The sequence below is a fragment of the Elephantulus edwardii genome, unplaced genomic scaffold, assembly GCF_000299155.1.
Source record: "Elephantulus edwardii isolate Elephantulus edwardi_28Jun2011 unplaced genomic scaffold, EleEdw1.0 scaffold00101, whole genome shotgun sequence".
Classification (NCBI taxonomy): Eukaryota; Metazoa; Chordata; class Mammalia; order Macroscelidea; family Macroscelididae; genus Elephantulus; species Elephantulus edwardii.
Genome location: NW_006399851.1, coordinates 5,462,267 through 5,480,915, shown reverse-complemented (window position 1 = coordinate 5,480,915; position 18,649 = coordinate 5,462,267). Strand labels below are relative to the sequence as shown.

At 36.1% G+C, this 18,649-nt stretch overlaps 1 protein-coding gene across 1 annotated transcript in view; it reads right to left on the bottom strand.

Annotated features, from left to right (window-relative positions):
* Nucleotides 1–13,205: 13,205 nt before the first annotated feature.
* The window catches only part of TMEM170B (transmembrane protein 170B), an 87,111-nt gene continuing 81,667 nt past the window's right edge, over nt 13,206–18,649 (bottom strand). The window contains exon 3 of the mRNA XM_006891630.1: nt 13,206–13,336. Within this exon, the coding sequence (XP_006891692.1) occupies nt 13,206–13,336 (131 nt within the window). The remainder of the gene's footprint in view (nt 13,337–18,649) is intronic.

Below are 18,649 nucleotides of genomic sequence, written 5' to 3'. Positions count from 1 at the left end.
TAGTCTGTCTTAATGTGAATTTTCAGATTAAGAGAAGTATTAGACAGACCAGCAAGTTAAAGGTATATCCCTTCTTGCGGAGTTAACTTTAGTGTCAGTGTTGTCCCTGCCTTTCTCACATGCACCTTTATGCACTTATTTCCTGCTTCATCATCGCAATACATCTTTTAATTTCCTGGCTACTGGTGCCAAGAGTATTGACTGTGGAGCCAATCAGACTAATGCTGTGAACAATCTCAATCTCTTCACCACCCATCCTGATGCTGCCAATTGGTCCAGTGGTGAGAATCTTTGTATTCTTGACATTGAGCCTCAATCCATATTGAAGGTTGCAGTCCTTGACCCTCAGCAGCAAGTGCTTCAGGTCCTCCTCAGTTTCAGCAAGCAGGGTTGTGTCATCTGCATAACGGAGATTGTTGACAGATCTTCCAGTCCTGATGCCACAATTCTCCTCATAGAGCCCAGCCTCCCGGATGATCTGTTCTGCATACAGTTTGAAAAGGTATGGAGACAAGACACATCCCTGGCGTATGCCCTTCTCAATTTTGAACCATGCAGTCTTTCCTTGCTGTGTTCTGACAACTGCCTCTTGGTTCAAGTATCAGTTTCGCATTAGCAGGATCAAGTGTTCTGGGATTCCATTCTTCTCAGTGTCAGCCACAGTTTGTTATGGTCCACACAGTCAAATGCCTTTGTATAATTAATGAAGCACAGATAGACATTCCTCTGGTACTCCCAACTTTCAGCCAAGATCCATCTAAGATTAGCTACAATATCCTTAGTACCACGACCCCTTCTAAACCCAGCCTGGACTTCTGGCAATTCTCTGCTGAGGTGCTGTTCCAGTTTTTTTGGATAATCTTCAGCAGAATCTCGCTTGCATGTGAAATGAATGATATTGTTCTATAGTTTCCACACTCTGTTGGGTCACCTCTCTTTGGAATGGGAACAAATATAGATCTCTTCCAGTCAGTTGGTCAACTGGTTGTTCTCCAGATTTCTTGATACAACTTGGTGAGCAGGCCCAGGGCAGCATCTCTTGGCTGAAATACTTCAATTGGTATACCCTCTATTCCTGGGACATTATTTTTAGCTATTTCCTTCAAAGCAGCTTGAACTACTTCCTTCATCACCACAGGCTCTTACTCATATGTTGTTTCGTTAAATTCTTCTATGTCTGCCAATTCCTTCCGATACAATGACTCAGTGTATTCATTCCACCTTCTTTTGATACCTCTTGGATTGTTTTATACTCTGCCTAAAGCATCCTCGATTACTGGGAAAATATAGATGAGGGGATGAATGGTCAGAAATGATTATATAATTAGGCATATGTAAGACAGCAATCTGGAGTAAGTGCATTGCAAAGCAGACTAGGGATGGTGGCAGGGAAGAAAGTCCCCACTGATTGAATTAAAAAGAAGGGAAGGGAAGGGGAAGGGAGGGGAGGGAAGGGAAACAACTACATAAAAGAAAATATGCCATGGACTGGATTGGAAGACTTAACATTGTAAAAATTACAGATATTATTATAATATTTCAAAGTTGGGGGAAAATAATCACCAACTTCACACGGGAAGGTAAAGATACCAGATAAGTAAAGAGATACTGAGTGATAAAAACAAAATACGAGGCCTAACACTCTGATTTTAAAACCTACTACTTAAGCCACAGTAATCAAACCGCCTAGTACTGGAACAAAGACAACAAAACAGAACAATAGAATAAAATTAAGTATCCAGAAAAAAGTCCATAAATCTGTGGACAACTGATTTTTGACAAAGAGATACAGTCCATTAATTATTTAATCCATTAAGTGGATTAAAACAAATGGTGCTGGTAAACTTGGTTATCCACCTGCAGAAAATTGAAAGAACGCTCATATAAAAACTAACTCAAGATGCATCAAGGATCTTGGGATGAAAGCTAAATATATAAAGGTCATCAAAGAAAAATGTGGCAAACTTAGGAGTCCTCAGCTGTGGCTTAAATTGAATATATGATACAAATTACAATCAGCAAAGGATAAACTTAATTAATAAGGCCTTCTAAAAATCAAACCTTCACGCAATTAAAAATAATTCTCTAGGAATAAAGAGAAACAAAGGGTTGGAAGGACACATTTTTTTTAATGACACATCTGACAAGGGACTCATCTCTAAAATTCATAGAAAACTCCAACACCTCAAGAAAAAAAGATGACTCAATCACAAAATGGGCAAAATACATGAATATATTTCACAAAGTACAAGATTCTTATGGCCAACAGATAGACGAAGAAATGCTCAAAGTCACCAGCTATTGTTATTGTATACTGTCAAGTCAGAAACTACCCACAGCTAACCCTCCAGTGGGTTTTCAGAAGCAGTTAATCACATAGGAGGAGACTGTCTATTCTCCCATGGAGCAGCTGGTGGCCTTGAACTGCTTACCTTTGGGACTGCAGTGCAGCTTCTTACCACTAGATCACCTATTGTTATGTGGCATCAGGTTGGAAGTGGCTCATAGCTTAACTGCTAGCAGGCTTTCAGAGGCTGTCAAAAGAAAACTACCGCTCTTTCTCCTACACAGAAACTGGTGGACTTGAACTGTCTGCCTTTGGGTTGGGAGCACAACTTTTACCCACTAGGCTACCAGAGTGGTTGCTATAAGAAAAGTGCAAAAAACAACAACGAGGTATCACCTCACTCCAGCAGAAAATTGCAATCTTCAACAAGACATTAAACAACAAATGCTGGTCAGAGTATAGAATGACTGGGGATTCTCATTCACTTTTGATGGGAATGCAAATGGTATATCCACTATGGAAAGCGGTTTTGTGGTTTCTTCAAAAGTTGAGAATAAGCATATTATTTGATCCAGTAATTCCACTACTAGGTATATATCCAACAACAGTGAGAACTATGACACATACAGATACATCCATACTCATCTTCATTGCAGTATTATTTATAATAGCAAAGAGTTGGAAAAAACCCAAATGTCTAGCAAGAAACGAATGACTAAAGAAACTGACATATTCACACAAGGGAGTATTATGCATAACTAAAAAATGAGGAAGAATTAACAAAATACTGCATGACATGGATTAAATTAGAACAATTTATGGTGACACAATAGGACAATTATGGTATGCGTCTACTAACAAAAAGAGGCAACAATTGACACAGGAAAAAGTCAATCTTGTAGGGTTAATAGAGATGACAATTGAAGGAGAGAACAAAAACAAGCAAAAAATAATTTTTCAAATATTCAAAGTATATAAAACTAAAATCATGTTTCAAATATTCAAAGTATATTCAATAGCAATAGGTTTTTTCAAAAAGAGAAGAGTACTCTTCCCTAGTAGTCTATGTCTTCTCTATTTTTTAGCTATACATTTTAGCTATACATAGGTGGTGGGGAGATGGGAAAAGCATTAACTCGTAGTCTAGTGTCAACTTCTATTATTGAAAAAAAAAGAGTTAAGAATTTCTTTTTATTTCAGCAAGATTTATAAAATTAACAGTGACAGGCCCTGTCCCCCACTCTTCTCAGGAAAGCCAAATGAGCTTAATAGTGAACATAGTTAAAACTTCTCAAATATCCATAACAAAAATTCAAAACATGCTTTAATTTTACAACACAAATCCTTTTGTGTTGAATCAATTTTTAAATTCTCATGATGTCAACCTGTCTTTGTCAATCAGGAGGTACTACTACTACAAATAATAGCTCCTAGAATATTTTGTAGAAATCTACACTTTTATAGTGTGTATCGCTGTGGTTGTTGTTATGTGCTATCAAGTCACTTGCGACCCATAGCGACCCTGTGTACAAGGGCTCTAAACACCGTTCTATCCTGTGCCAACCTCACCACCTCAAATACACTCATTCCCACTACTCCAGTCACAGAAACGATCCATCTCATCGAAGGTCTTCCTCGCCTGCACCGCCCCTCCACTCTGCCAAACATGATGTCCCTCTCCAAGGACAAGTCCCTCTTTGCAACATGCCCAAAATATGTCAGATGAAGCCTCAGAATCCTTGACTCCAAGAAGCATTCCAGCTTCACCTTCTCCAGGACAAACCTGTTTGTTCTCCTAGAAGTCCATGATATATTCAAAACTCTTCTCCAGCACCATAGCTCAAAGGCATCAATTCTCTTTCTGTCATCCCTATTCACTGTCCAGCTCTCCGATGCATAGCACGTAATTGCGAAGACTATAGCCCGGATCAGGTGCACCTTAGTCTCCAGCCTGACGTTGTTGCTGAAGCAAAAAAAAGAATAAAGTGAGAAAAATTCCAGCTCAGTAATTATCAGCTAAGTGACCTTGAAAAGTTTCTCACCTCTTCTGAACCTTAAATGCATCATCTGTAAAAAAGGGCTAACTAACATAAGGGGTTTCACATCTCAAGTGTCTAATACATAATAATCACTGAATAAATTATGTTGTGGTGTTATTATGTGCCACCCAGCTTCTTCCGACTGATAGCGAGCGATTCTATATACAATAGCCCTGAAACCTGATCTATTCTGTGCCAACTTCACTATCTCCGACATACCTATCTTCATTACCCCAGCCACTAAATCAATGATAGCCATTTATTATTAAAAATTATAGCATCATATATGATGGATGTGTGTGTGTGTGTGTGTGTGTGTGTGTGTGTGTGCGCGTGCGCAAACAGAACTCTCAGAAATAGACTGCTTTTATGGTGTCCCAGGAGTGGTCCTGAGCAAAGCTCTAAGTTAGGGCAACTTTGTCTTTAGGCTTCTTGCTTACCTCTTCAGGACCACTTCCAATATTCCTGTAAAACCAATAAGAAGGCAAGAGAAGACCCTGGAATCCACCATATATACACTGAAAAGATATATCAGCATCCCATAAAAAGCTTTTAAAGACAGGTTTATTTATATATAAGTGCATGAAATTGAATACAGAAACTTTATTAAAATACTGTATATTACAAATGTTTAATTCCATAAATTCTGTTTTATGACATGTAAGTGCTGGATTTACTTTCTAACACTTCGTGTGTATGTGTGTGTGTGTGTGTATCAGTAGAGAGTTCACCCTGTATATTACAAAGAGGAGGGCCATACAGGGACCTCAGAAACGGCCCTGTGATTATAGACACTGGTTGATAGTAATTGTGCATCTTTTCTAAAGCAATTAACTGGAACCTGGATCTTGTCTTTGTAGACCAAATTTCTGTAAGCAAAAATAACTTGCATATGTTTATTGCTGCCCTTGGAAGAAAATGAGAAGTGGTGAAAAACGTTTTAAAATAAAGTCCAATACCTCTAAGGCTGAACTAAAATGCTTTCTGCAGTTAAAATACTTAAAACCCACTTCAAAATTTGTGTTCTCCAGGAAATTATGCTATTTACACAGTGATATTTTTACATGAATCAGGAAATAAAAAATTGTTTATATAAAATTAAAAATCAGTAGTATACAATATTTACAACTTGTTAGGTATAGTACATAAACATAGTTCTTTTTTAAAATAAACCTTCAAAATGAAAAGGTATTATGTAAACATGCAGTACACATACAGTAGAGTTTATAGTCTTAACAGAAAAGACTGTGTTCACATAACACAGGGTACTTCAGCGAATGCCTTTATTTTTGTGCGTTACCCTCCATCACTTATCTTCCTGTTTTTAAGCTTCACAGTACATTAAGTATTTCTATAGTAAAAATAAATCCCTGATGATAAACATGTCTAAAGGTTACACCAAGTGCCTGCCTTTGTACTACCATATAAAACTAACACTGTTCACACTAAGTAGCTCATGAAAAAATTAAATGAAAATCTCACATTTAACCTTTTTTTACTACAGTCTCCCCTATTCCACACTTGCTTGAATAAAGGGGGGAGAGAAAAGGGCCACATTATGAAAACATAATAAAAAGTAGCTGTCACTTGTCATAGTCAATTGGCTAAATGTGTATCAATCAATAAGATGTTAACAAGGTACGATCTGCTTCAATTACCTCGCTCTTATTTCTAATTCCAAGTTACAAGTGAGGTGTACAAAGCCAATTCATTTATACCAACACTGAATTTAGTGAAATTCACTTTGCAAAAAATATTTTAACTCTAAAGAGTACTAAAGCATCATTTAGCTTTTTAAAAACTGTATTGTGATTTACTAAATGATTCATCAGTGGTGTGAGAGCTAATCTAATTTGAATGTGAGTCTTTTAACACCCAGTAGGAAAACCATACTTTTGCTATTTAAAACAAGACATTTTAAATGGTAAACTTTAAGATATAAAGTTGATGCCCTTAAATGCCTGTATTTGAGGGTTAACACTTAAAGTAGATTCATAGGTATTTTACCCAGTTACAGGAATAAAATGAAAAACACTGTAGAATTTTATATTTGTTCATCGTGTGTGTGTGTGTAAGACAGAGAGAGAGAATTTTTAAAACTTCTTCCATTGTAAATGCGTTCAGTATCACAAATTCTAGTAAGTGCCAACAATTAGACTATTATTTTATTTAATATTGAAGGCAAATGATTTTTATTACTCTTCAAAGAAGTACCTCTGTTTTGGTTTCTATGACATTAACGTTAAAATGTTTCTTTCCCAAAGATGTACAAATGATGTGCACTTAACTAATGATGTGCAAACACTTTAATTTAAAAACCAAGGAAACTGTATCAAAAGCAGTACTGTCAAATTAACATTAATTTAATCAAGATGCCTTTTAAATATTATTATCAGTAACCATATTTAGGAGAAAATGTTTTACAAGTTCAGGATTCAGATAATTATATATTAGTTTCCTCTTAACATAAATTTATGTCACACTGTGTTCCAGTTCCAGTTACATACACATTCCCTAAAAGGGGACTTCTATTTTATATTAAAGATAGCTATATATGGATGCAGAATATAATCTAAAAAGTAAAAAAAAAATTAAAGGTCCATGCTCTTACTTGCCTATAGTTAATTTTTCAGCAGCCGCTGCACAACCATAACGTGTTAAGAATAGTCTCCTCTAAGCCAGCACTTATGATACCCTCAGCCCACTGTACACATGCTTCATTTATAAATGAAATCCATATGTGAAAGGAAAGATTTTCAAGAAATTGCTAAATTAGTTCTCTAAAATAAAAACCCATTATTATCCAAGTTCAATTTCTATGCAAGGGGACGTGGTAACTGCAGAGCATAGCTTAGACTACTGAACTCAGCACCTTCCAAAAATATTCCACGAATTAAGCACTGCCTCCCTTAAACAAATTTTCAAATAATTTTTTTAGATAACTAGTTTAGCAACCTCCACAACAATGAATTACCTACACAGAACAGAGCAAAACCGAATGCCAGAAGAATGCAATGACTTCAGAATGCACTGTGGGAAGTCTCACATAAAAAGAAACCAGCACCCAATTCCCTCTGCTACAAAATAATGCATATCTGAAAAATCTAATTACATCTATCTAAACACTGTCCTTTCATCCTGGAGAATCCCTCTCTAAGATGTTCTAAAGGGAGTGGGACCTTATGGGAAGTTAAGGGGGTTTGTGAGTCCGATTTGCAGGCAGTTTTAACCAGTAAGATTCAGGTGCCTGAATGTTACAGAAGCAGTAGTTGACCCAGTTATACAGCAAGTGCTGCCAAACTCTTCTGCAATCTAAGCCAGTCAGACGCCTTTAGTAATCCTTCATCTTCTAAAAAATTCAAAATGACAGAAAACATTCTGCTTGAGAATGCTCAGAGAAACAATGCAAGAGTGAAATTATCTGAGAATATTCCAGAAAGGGCTCTTAATATTTTGTAACTTTATTTCACTTTTTTCATACTTTTGAATTATTTGGTTGATACATTGTGTTTTCATTAATAGAAGACATATTGAATCAAGGAGCATTCTGAAATGTTCCAAAAGGTGGACTTTGATGCATGTTATGTGGGACACATATGTCCCTGATTCTGGGGGTACAATTATGTACATATATATGTCCCTCTAAACTCTGTGAAGCCCTCTAAATCCCTTAGCAGGTACATATAATTTAGGATGCCTGAAAATACGTATTTGTGTGAACATGGAATCATCACAGATGAAGACAACTTTGAAAATAATTCTCAAGGACCCAGAAATACACTCACAAGGTTTGGCAACTTTAGGATGCATCACCTTACACAACAATCGGTGATACTGATCCTCTCCTGCTGGCTGCATTCAGTGTGACAGCACTGCCAAAAACCTCATTATAAGAAAATACTAGTGAGTGCTTTTATGTCCCACTGGTCATGAAAGGGTAAATAATGAAATGGACATAAATACACTTCTTAAGTTAAAAGCAACTACAGGTCAAGCACCTTCGTTCTATGGAATAAAGGACCTGGGAGACACTGAAGTCCTATTTCCACTCTCAGCATGGGCACTACACTTGGAGCCAAACATTCAAGGCAGCCAGGTAAGAGACAAAGATAGGGAGAACGAAGGGCCCAATCTTATTCACTGTTCCATCCTTTCACACAAAGGTGATAAGCTGCACATAGTAGAGGTTCACCGAATGTTAATTCAAGGGAAGTGTGCTAAGATTGTGTGTCATCATGTAAATTGTGCCTCACAGCAACACTGAGAGAGGACAGGGCTGCCACAGAGGGCTTGTTGGGCTATAATCAGCACAGAAGCAGACAGCCACATCTTTTCTCCTGTGAGGCTGTGGAGCTGGTGAGTCTGAATCACCAACCTGCAGGTCAGCAGCCAAGGATTCATCACTGCACCACCAAGGCTCCTTTGGGAAGTAAAATTATGTAAAGGAGCAAATGCTGGTTATCTCTACCCTTCTTATTCTAATCAGTAAAAAGCACAGCTTTTCATTTCATCCTGTTGGCCCTTGTCATCTACACTGCCACTAACTCCAAAGTGTCTTTGGACAGACATCTGCGGATTGAAAAAAAAGATGAAGGAGAGGGGAAGAGAGACAAGACCATAAAAAGAAGTTTCTAGTTTCCTTCCTAAAACAGACAGAAGGATAACAAGGAAATGGGGGGGAGGGGGAAGAACAGGTAAACTTAACCAACATATTCAAGTGTACTGCAAAATATCATTTTTTATAAGTATTTTAATGGCACTCCATTGGTCATTTACTGTCAATTACAGTTTTGCCATTCAATCCTCACAATTCTGAGGTATTAATCTCATGTTACAAAATGGGAACTGAAACCCATAGACTGAATTTTTGCTTAACAACCAAAGAAGTCACTAGTGACAGGTGGGATTCAAATGTCTGCTGCTAGATTGGACTCTTCACTATCACAGAAATGATACATAAGCATTAAAATTCCACCAGGTATGAATGAACTAGAAAAATGAGAATTTGAGGCAGGAAAAAGAACATGAATAGACAATGGAAAACAGAAATCAAAATATCATTACGATTATTTTAGGATTTAAAATAACCCTGCTAGGTCTTGATGAACTATAAAACCACATTATGAACATCGTAGCACTTACTATAGGAAATACTCAGTACAGTATTTGTTGTAGATCCGCAGAAGATATTTATAAACTTGAATTAGTTGACATGGGAGTGTCAGCGTGGGCATATAAGGGTGGCCAAGTACAATTTCCACATCTTAATTAGATAGCTACAAAGACCTTTTCCAACAACATTCTTTGACTATCTCTCTCTATTCCTGACATCACAAATAAGTTATATACGTACTGACGCTTCTCATTAAAAAAACAATAGAATCATGAAACTTTTGGGTGGCTGTGGAAATATATGCTACAAGTACTAAGAAAATACACTGAGTAATAAATTAACATTGCTTGGCAATGATCTAAAATAAAAGTATTAAGCTGAATGCACTGGACATAGCCTTCATTAAAGACTTCCCTTATTAACTAGGCAACCAACAGAATCTTTAAATGAAGAGGTGAGGCGTGTCTCTGTTCTTTGTGTTCATATGTTATTTTGTAGCCTCTATGAAAAGCCCTGACTTACCTATATTTACCTCCAAATAGTATATTTAATAATTTGTTTGAGCATACAAGCATACTTCCTTTAAATGGACTTCAATTTCTTGAGCTTTGCAGAGACTGCACTTTTTTACAAATTGAAGGTTTGTGGCAATTCTGTGCCAAACAAATCTACCAGTGCCATTCTCCCAACAGTATGCGCTCACTGAGTGTCACGTTTTTGTAATCCTCACAATATCTCAAATTTTTCAAATGCTGTTGCACATGGGAGTCTACAGTTTAGGGTAAACCTAACTTTGACATGCACTGGAAAACAGAAAAAAAATCATGCAATTCAATTTATGGAGACATTCATTTTATCGTGACATTCTAGAACCAAGCCCAAAGCACCTCTGAGGCATGCTTGTACAGGGATTTCTCTTAGAGGGGGTGGATTCCACAGTTAGCCAAGTTTTATCAAGTACTCTGAGAGTAAAAGAGTTGGAGACTCTCTATTTCCTTCTTGCATTTGCCACAAAGAAAACTTACTGCTCAACAACATACACATTTTAAGTGTATGCAACAACCCAATTTTCAGTAAGGGCTTTTGTCAAATCACAAAGTTACCTAGCACTATTAAGACATGTATCTTAACAATTCTCAAACAGATCTGAAAGATCATTCAACTGAACAAATACATCAAATTCTTTTCTAGAACATTAAAGTGTTCACTTTAATTGAATAAAAGCTGTCCCATTAGATGGTATTCATATGTAACAGCTTTATACCTATGTGAATGTATAATGATATATATCCTTACATATCATTATGTTATCATATATAATTAAATGTTTCATATCTCCACAGGAAAAACAATAACTTTTACGAAATCTCAGCATATAAATAAATACTAAAACTATTTCACACATTCACACTATTAAACTGCATTTCAAAACATTAAATAAGCAACATTTGTAAAAATTTCTAGTGAGTAAAACTGAAAACAGCAAACCAAATAGAACCAAAAATTCTCCCAAATGTTAAAAGTGCACACACACAATTCAAAGTTAAAAAATTTAATTTGGTAATACTACTACTGCAAGAGACATGACAGACTAAATATTAACCACACACTTACATTCCCATCCCAGAGTGAAAACAGGAATCTTAAACTCTTTGGTCCATGCGTTCATATATTTAATGTGTCTAAGTTATTTTCTGGTTAATATTAGAACATGAACCATATGCTTTATGAAAACTTGCCTAAATCATAAAATAATCGCTTGTTAAAATAAATATTCATTTTGTAAGCCTGACACAATTTCGGCATATTATTTGGTAACTCCCCTGGAATATGAGTACTTTATGTGTAGAAGAGCCAAATAAATAAAGCTCACAACTCAACTATAGCAGAAAAGGAAAAATCAAACTGTTTGGGGGAAGTTTATACCTAAATTCAATTTGAGAAAATATTATGGAAATAACAAACACATAAAAATAATGTCAGGTATAGTAAGTGTATAATAAGAATAATCAAATTTAAGATTTTATTTCTAAGGTCTCCAAGAATGCATAGATGCTTATTTGTTTTGTTTAACAAGTTTCCAAGCCATGGTGTTAAGGAATCCCTGAAAATGGCTTCTGTGTGGTAAAAGGATCCTCACTGATTGTGTTGAGTGGGTGTTATATTCCGTTTCCAAATTAATAAAAACGGTGTAGTAAACAAACATAATAAATATGAATAGAACCAATATAAGCATACTTTTTTTCCAAACACAGTTATAAATTAGTGAGACTATCATTTACAGATTACTATTTCCATTGTCATTAGTTTCTTATTATCTGAAGTGATTCTTCTTTTACGTTACCATATTTATCAACTGCACCTGGTACAAAAATATTTCATTAAAAAGAGATATATTTAACCAACTATTTGTGTTTCTCCTATTTCAGTACTCAAACAACTGTGTATTTCTAAAACTTTTCAAAATGTTTTTCACAGAGGCCCATTCAATTTTCAATAAATATCATGTAGATTCTAGTAAACATATGTAACAAAGAATAAATAAAAACTAAACAGCTAAAACTAATCACTCAAAAATAACTCAGTATTGAATTGATATGCTGAGATTAATTTCCAGATTATTTTTCATTATTTACCATATCCCTCAATTTTTACCTGGCAAACTTAGAATATTGCCATATACCCAAGTTTAGACAGTTTATTACTCTTGCTTTACAACTAACTTGTATCTGCAGATGAGGCTTTTTGTTTCCACAGCCTAATTTAGGCCACTCTTTATATATAGTTAATACTCCAGAATAAAAGACTGCTTAACTTTTGTCAAAAATCTAGATAAATACAGGTGATATTATCCCACTGAGATACGCATTATAAAGATCTTCTGTCCATGAAATACATGGCAAACACTTTCTTTCAGAAGGGATAAAAAAAATGCAACATGCATTTTCAGGTATTTTTCTTACAAAATTTAAAAAAAATGAAATTTTTATGATACACAAACTACAATCAATATGTGTAACCCACAGTTCTGAATTCATATAGAGTATTTACGCATGAGGGAAAACTATAGGGGTTGTTATTTAAGTTGCTGAAAATTATGCACCCTATAGATCTACTTTGACTCCTTAAAACAGTTAGCTAGTTTTCCATTAAGTAGTATTTTCCACATAAATTAAATAACAATTATGCCTAAACATATTAAGCCCTAAATCCCAGAAACACTCAACATTAAAAACCAAATAATTTATCTCTTATTAAGTGATTCAGTATTCAGCACTCATACGAAGTTTAGCTTTACAAAACAAAACTCTTACTACCTTACCTGAATTCAAGTCAAGTATGTTCACAGCACTCATCTACATCTACTTGCAAACTGTCACATGATCAATGTTAAAAAGAAAAAAGAAAAAAAGTTTGGCACATATATATCAACTCCTCAAAACGTCCCTGTAGTTTAATACAACACTGTTGAGAACAATGATTTCAACACCAATGTTAACCTGATTGGCAGCTAAACAAGGTGCTTTTTCTCGTAGCTTCGCAGAGTGGGATGCACCTTGCCTGGGACGGAGGCACATAAGGTGCAGTGCAGTAGTGCAATCACTTGAACACCAGAGGGCAATCTTCCCACACAGCTCAAGGCTGCATTGTAACCTTCTCATTCCACATTCTTGAACAATTTCATTTCTACTTATCATCAATGCCATTTTCAGGGAATCTGTACATCTGTTTCCTTATGTGACGGTAAGCCATTTCCGTAGAAGCCTCAAAGTGTGGCGAGGATCCTTGAAAAGGAGATGATTAGTGTCAGTACAGTCTGTCCAACACCCCACACCAGCGCTTCCAATGGGGCCATGTTTTTCCCTGCGACTCTGTAAATGCCTGCAACTGCTGCACCTAAAATGAGAAGGAAACAACAGAAAATATGATCACTTGAAAACACGCTGAATTATAGTAACTTAATATCTGCTTTCACCTTACAAAACAGAATAAATATGCACTGGTTCTTATTTTATAAATCATGGAATCATAAATGCATTTTCATGTGGTTCATAAAAGTTATGTATTACCATGTTGTTGTTGTATACTGCCGAGTTAGAACAGACCCTCCAGCAGGTTTTCACCACCATCATACTACTTACTGGAGAAACAAGATTATCTATTTAATGACAGAATATGTCTTTAACCAAACTTCTTGTAGTCCAGTTGATGCCAACTCTTAATAATCCCATGTACTTGAGAGGAAGAATGTAACCCATGAATTACAAATACTATACAAAAGCTAAACATTTGAATGCTATTTCTAAATTATTAGTTTAAAATTAAAATGATCACTATTTGAGTAAAATGTATTAATTCTTAAGTATATAAAACACAGTAATATTTTCTAAACTTTGTTTCAAGCTTACCCTAAAAGCTTATTGAGTTTTTGAATAATGTATACAACTATAAAGTTATTTGATATTAGAATTACTAAAAAAATTTAGTTCTGTACTATGAAAAATTTTTCATATAGTACACACTTCCCAGATGAAAAAACTTCAGAGTCAGAGGCCATGTGCTTCAACATCTCCTCACCCTAATATAGTAAATGTAACAGTACCTAAATAGTAGAGTGGAAAGGATGCTCCTAAGTCAAAATGTTTAGATTCCTTTATGTTAGAGAGTAAAAAGACCTTAAGCTATTTTTCTAGATGTAACTTTCTAATAGCCTAGTATCGTCAAACAAAAGGTAATAAGAAAAAAGAATAGAAATAAATTATTCCAAGACAATAAATTACAAAGATTTGAAATACAAATATATCACTGAAAATAATCTATAGATTCTTTATAGTTTATGTATAATATCTTAAGTATAAGTTATTATGTTCTTCTATAAATAATATACATGGTACAATAAATAATCAAAGTTATGGGCATTAGTATTTAATCTCTTCCTCTATCCCCTTGCCCTTGAGTTGGAACTGACTCATAGTTGTCTCCAGCAGATTTTCATAGGCTGTAAGTCACACAACAGCACATAGCCTAGCTTTCTCCCTTGGAACTAGTGGTAGATTGGGACCACCGGAGATGTCACTTTTGGGTTAGTAGCACAACTCCCTATGAACTAGGACACCAAAGCTCTTAAGTTTTATCTTAAGTATTTTAAAACAGAAGTTAAAAGTATATACTGCATAATGTGCTCAATATAGTCTACATATCTTTTTTTTGTTTTAGTCTACGTATCTTGATAGCAACTTTACAAGTATTATCTTGTACTTTAAAGATGAAAAGCAGAAATTGTGAGAGGTTCAATTACAGTCAAAAGAAATATATTAAGAGTAGGAGCTGAGATTTAAATTTAGGTAAATATGATTATAAATTCACAAATCTTTTTACCATTTCCTATTTATATTAAAAAAAATCAAATCAAAATTGTACATAAATACAAAGTTGTACATAGGGTCGCTATGAGTCGCAGGCACATAACAACAACAACAACAATTTATATTAAGTAAAAAAAAGACAATTCAGAAAATAATAAAGAAATAAAAGTCTAGAAGCACTATTATTAACCAAACAATATACTCAATAGCATAACTAGTTAAATCCCCACACTTTAGTTTAACGATTTTATATCCTCTTCATAATCAGAAATAGTAAGTATCCTGAATATTCTGTTTTCATGTGAATTTACCAGTAGGTTTCAATGACTTCCTTAAACTTTTAAAACTACAACTTGTCTTCAACTTTTCAGATACTAAGTTTTTCAACTGTTATCCAAAAAGGAAAATCTAAGTAATTATTAAATCAGCTGCTTGAGTTTCAAGTAACAGCAGCTGAATTTAGGAGTGGGACAAATGTCAGACACGCCACTCCCCCATACTCCTGGACCTATTTCCACTAACGACTGGATTCAATATTCTTTGTTGGCTCACAGACTCTACTCACAGTTGTGGTACCAAGAGTGAGGTTTATTAGGGAAGTGGAGGAGGCAAAGAATATCACCCAATGCAAGTCCAGGGTTTAGTCCAGCAGTTCCAAGCCATTTTAACAGCAAAATATAACTTGTCAAACAGTAAAAGTCCCAGTTCAGTTCAGTAGCACAAACCCAAATCACCCAGCAAAGTTTGTCTCAGAGCTGTTATAAGTCAGTTCCTTCTTCAATCATCCAGAAAGAACAGTAAAACCTCTAACTGTGGCCTTTGTCTCATGGCTCCTCTGGTTATACCTTGCCACAGTTCCTCTACAGCAATGCCAGTCTCTCTACCATGATCATCAGGGTCTCACTCTCACCAGGGTCTCCTTCCAGTCTCTCTCAAGTCTAGCTGCTCAGAGTAGGAAGCACTCTCTCTTATTCTAGTCCCACCACTGATGATTATTTGTAAGACTGTGTGTCTGCAGTCAAGATAAGAGACCAGAGGGAGCTAATGTAATGGGTAGGAAAGCAAACTTTTAAGCTAACACCGCAGCCCATCCCATGGCTTTTCTAGCCATTATTTCTCATTATCTCTGGCTGGAAGATTTCTCATTATCTTCTTCTGGGAAGATAGCTGAGATTCCACATGGTCAGGATGAATCCAGGTGACATGGTCAACCTTCAGAATGTCTAGTTGCTGTACAGTTTCAACCTCATGGCTTGAAAGAGACCCATGGCTCTGTTATTGGGATCTCATCAGTGATGAGCAATTGTGACTGCCATACACAATCATCACAAGAGTCTCCATTGTGACATTTTCTGTTTGGGCCAATGAACATCTTACTATCATCAGGGAGTGGTCAACTGAGCTGATGTACACTCTGATGATTCCCCTACTGAAATGTATCTGAGAAGACACCAGTCAGCTAAACCATCAGTTCCAACTCAAGGTTTCAGAATGGAACTGTGGTCTATAAGGTTTTCATGGGCTGATTTTTTTAAGAGCAGATTTCCAGAAATTTCTTCTGAGATGTTTTCCATCATAGCAACTCACAGCAACCATGTGTAATAAAGCAGGTAAGGTTTTGGAATTAGGATTCTGGATTAAAGGCTACCCTCACTACCTTTCTCTTCCCCCCTCCCCACTCCAAACCTTTTTAATTGTGATTGAATTAAAGTTTACAAAGCAATTTAGCTTTTTATTCAATAATTCGTATGCATTATACTACATGCCACTGATTATACTAATTTGTAACTCTTCTTTCTACTTTCTCCTTTATTTGTATCTCTCTTGAAAGAGGCCAGAGTTGGTAGAACATGAAACACCTGTTGTTGTTTTTTTTAAGTGTCATTGAGTATGACTCATAGCAACCCTATGAACAAAGGATCTGAACCCTGTTCTATCCTGTGCCATCCTCATACTTCCTGACACACAAGAGCCCACTGCAGCAGTCACCATGTCAATTCAGCTGGTTGAAGGTCTTCCTCTATTCACCAACCGTCTACCCTTCCCATCATTATGTACTTCTCCAAAGAATATCCCCTCCTAGCAACATGTCCCAAGTATGTGAGGTGAAGCCTCATCCTTCTTGACTCTAAAGAGTACTCTGGTTGCACCTTCAAGACATAAGTTTGTTCTCCTGGTCTTCCATGGGATGTTCAGTGCTCTTCCCCAACAGCATAGCTCAAAGGTATCAATTCTTCCTTTTTCATCTTTATTAATTACCCAGCTCTCAGATGCATAACAAGTAATCAGAAAGACAATGGATTGAATCAGACACACCTTAGTTCTCAAACTGAAACCATTACTCCTCAATAATTCGGATAGCAGAGTCTCCTTATTTCCTGACTGCTTGTACCAAGGGTATTAATTGTGGATCCAAGCAAGATGAATTTGTTCACAGTTTCAGTCTCTTCTCCATTCATCATGATGCTGCCTATCGGTCCAGTGGTAAGAATCTTTGTTTTCTTGACATTGAGATGCAATCTATACAGAAGGCTGCATTTCTTGATCTTCTGCAACAAGTGCTTCAAATCCTCCTTACTTTCAGCAAGCAAGGTTGTATCATCTGCATATGCAGGTATTGATGAGTCTCCCTCCAATCCTGATGCCTCACTCCTTTTCTAAGAGTTCAGCTTCTCAAATAATCTCTAAGCATACAGACTGAATAGGTATGGAGAGAGAATACAACCCTGATGCACTTCCTTCCCAATTTTAAACCATGCAGTGTTTCTCTACTCTGTTCTGCACAACAGCTTGGTCCAGGGATAGGGTCCGCATGAGCACAATCAAGTGCTTTGGGATTTCCATTATTCTCAATGTCAGCCACAACTAATCATGACCCACACCGTGAAAAGCCTTTGCATAGTCAATAAAGCACAAATAGACATTCATCTGGTATCCATTACTTTCAGCCGGGATCCGTAAGACATTAGCAATGATATCCCTGGTGACATGGCCTCTTCTAAATTCAGCTTGATATTCTGGTAGTTCCCTAACTATGTACTGTTCTAGACATTTTTTAATGATCTTGAGCAGTATTTTGCGTGCATGTAATATTAATGATACTGTTTGATAGTTTCCACAGTCATGTATCACCATAATAAAAAATAACCTAATGCCTTTGAGTTGTGGTGTTGAAGAAGAGTACAGAATATCTCATGGACTTCCAAAAGAACAAATATGCTTTGGAGAAAATAAAACCAGGGTGCTCCTTGGAGGCAAGTATGATGAAGTTGCATCTCACACACTTTGGACATGTTGTTAGGAAGAATCAGTCCTTGGAAAAGAACATCATGCTTGGAATGGTAGAGGGTCAGCCTAAGAAAGGAAGACTCTGACAGAGATGGATTGGACACAATGACTGTAATGATGGGCTCAAGCATATCAGAGATAGTAAGTAAGCAAATGGAGAAATTACAGGATATGGTATGGTTCATCTCTGTTCTTCACCGGCTGCTATGAGCTGTAATTGACTGGAAGATATATTACAATATCAGTATCCAAAAAGGGAGCTTTGGTGATGTGGTCTGAAGAGTATTAGTGCTGCCAATCCAAAAATGGCACTAGTGAGCAATACCGTTGTTTGATGTTGAAACCAATACTCATAGCAGACCCTCCAACAAGTTTTAAGAGGCAGTAAATTACATAAGAAGAGATAGCTCATCTTTCTCCTGTGGAGCAGCTAGTAGATTTGAACCCAATTTCTACCCATAATTCCATGTTCTCTCAAGGTTGTAGTATCTTTTTTAAAAATTTTTAATTATTATTAATTTCAATGAACATTTACAGAGATTGTGGATTTCCATTC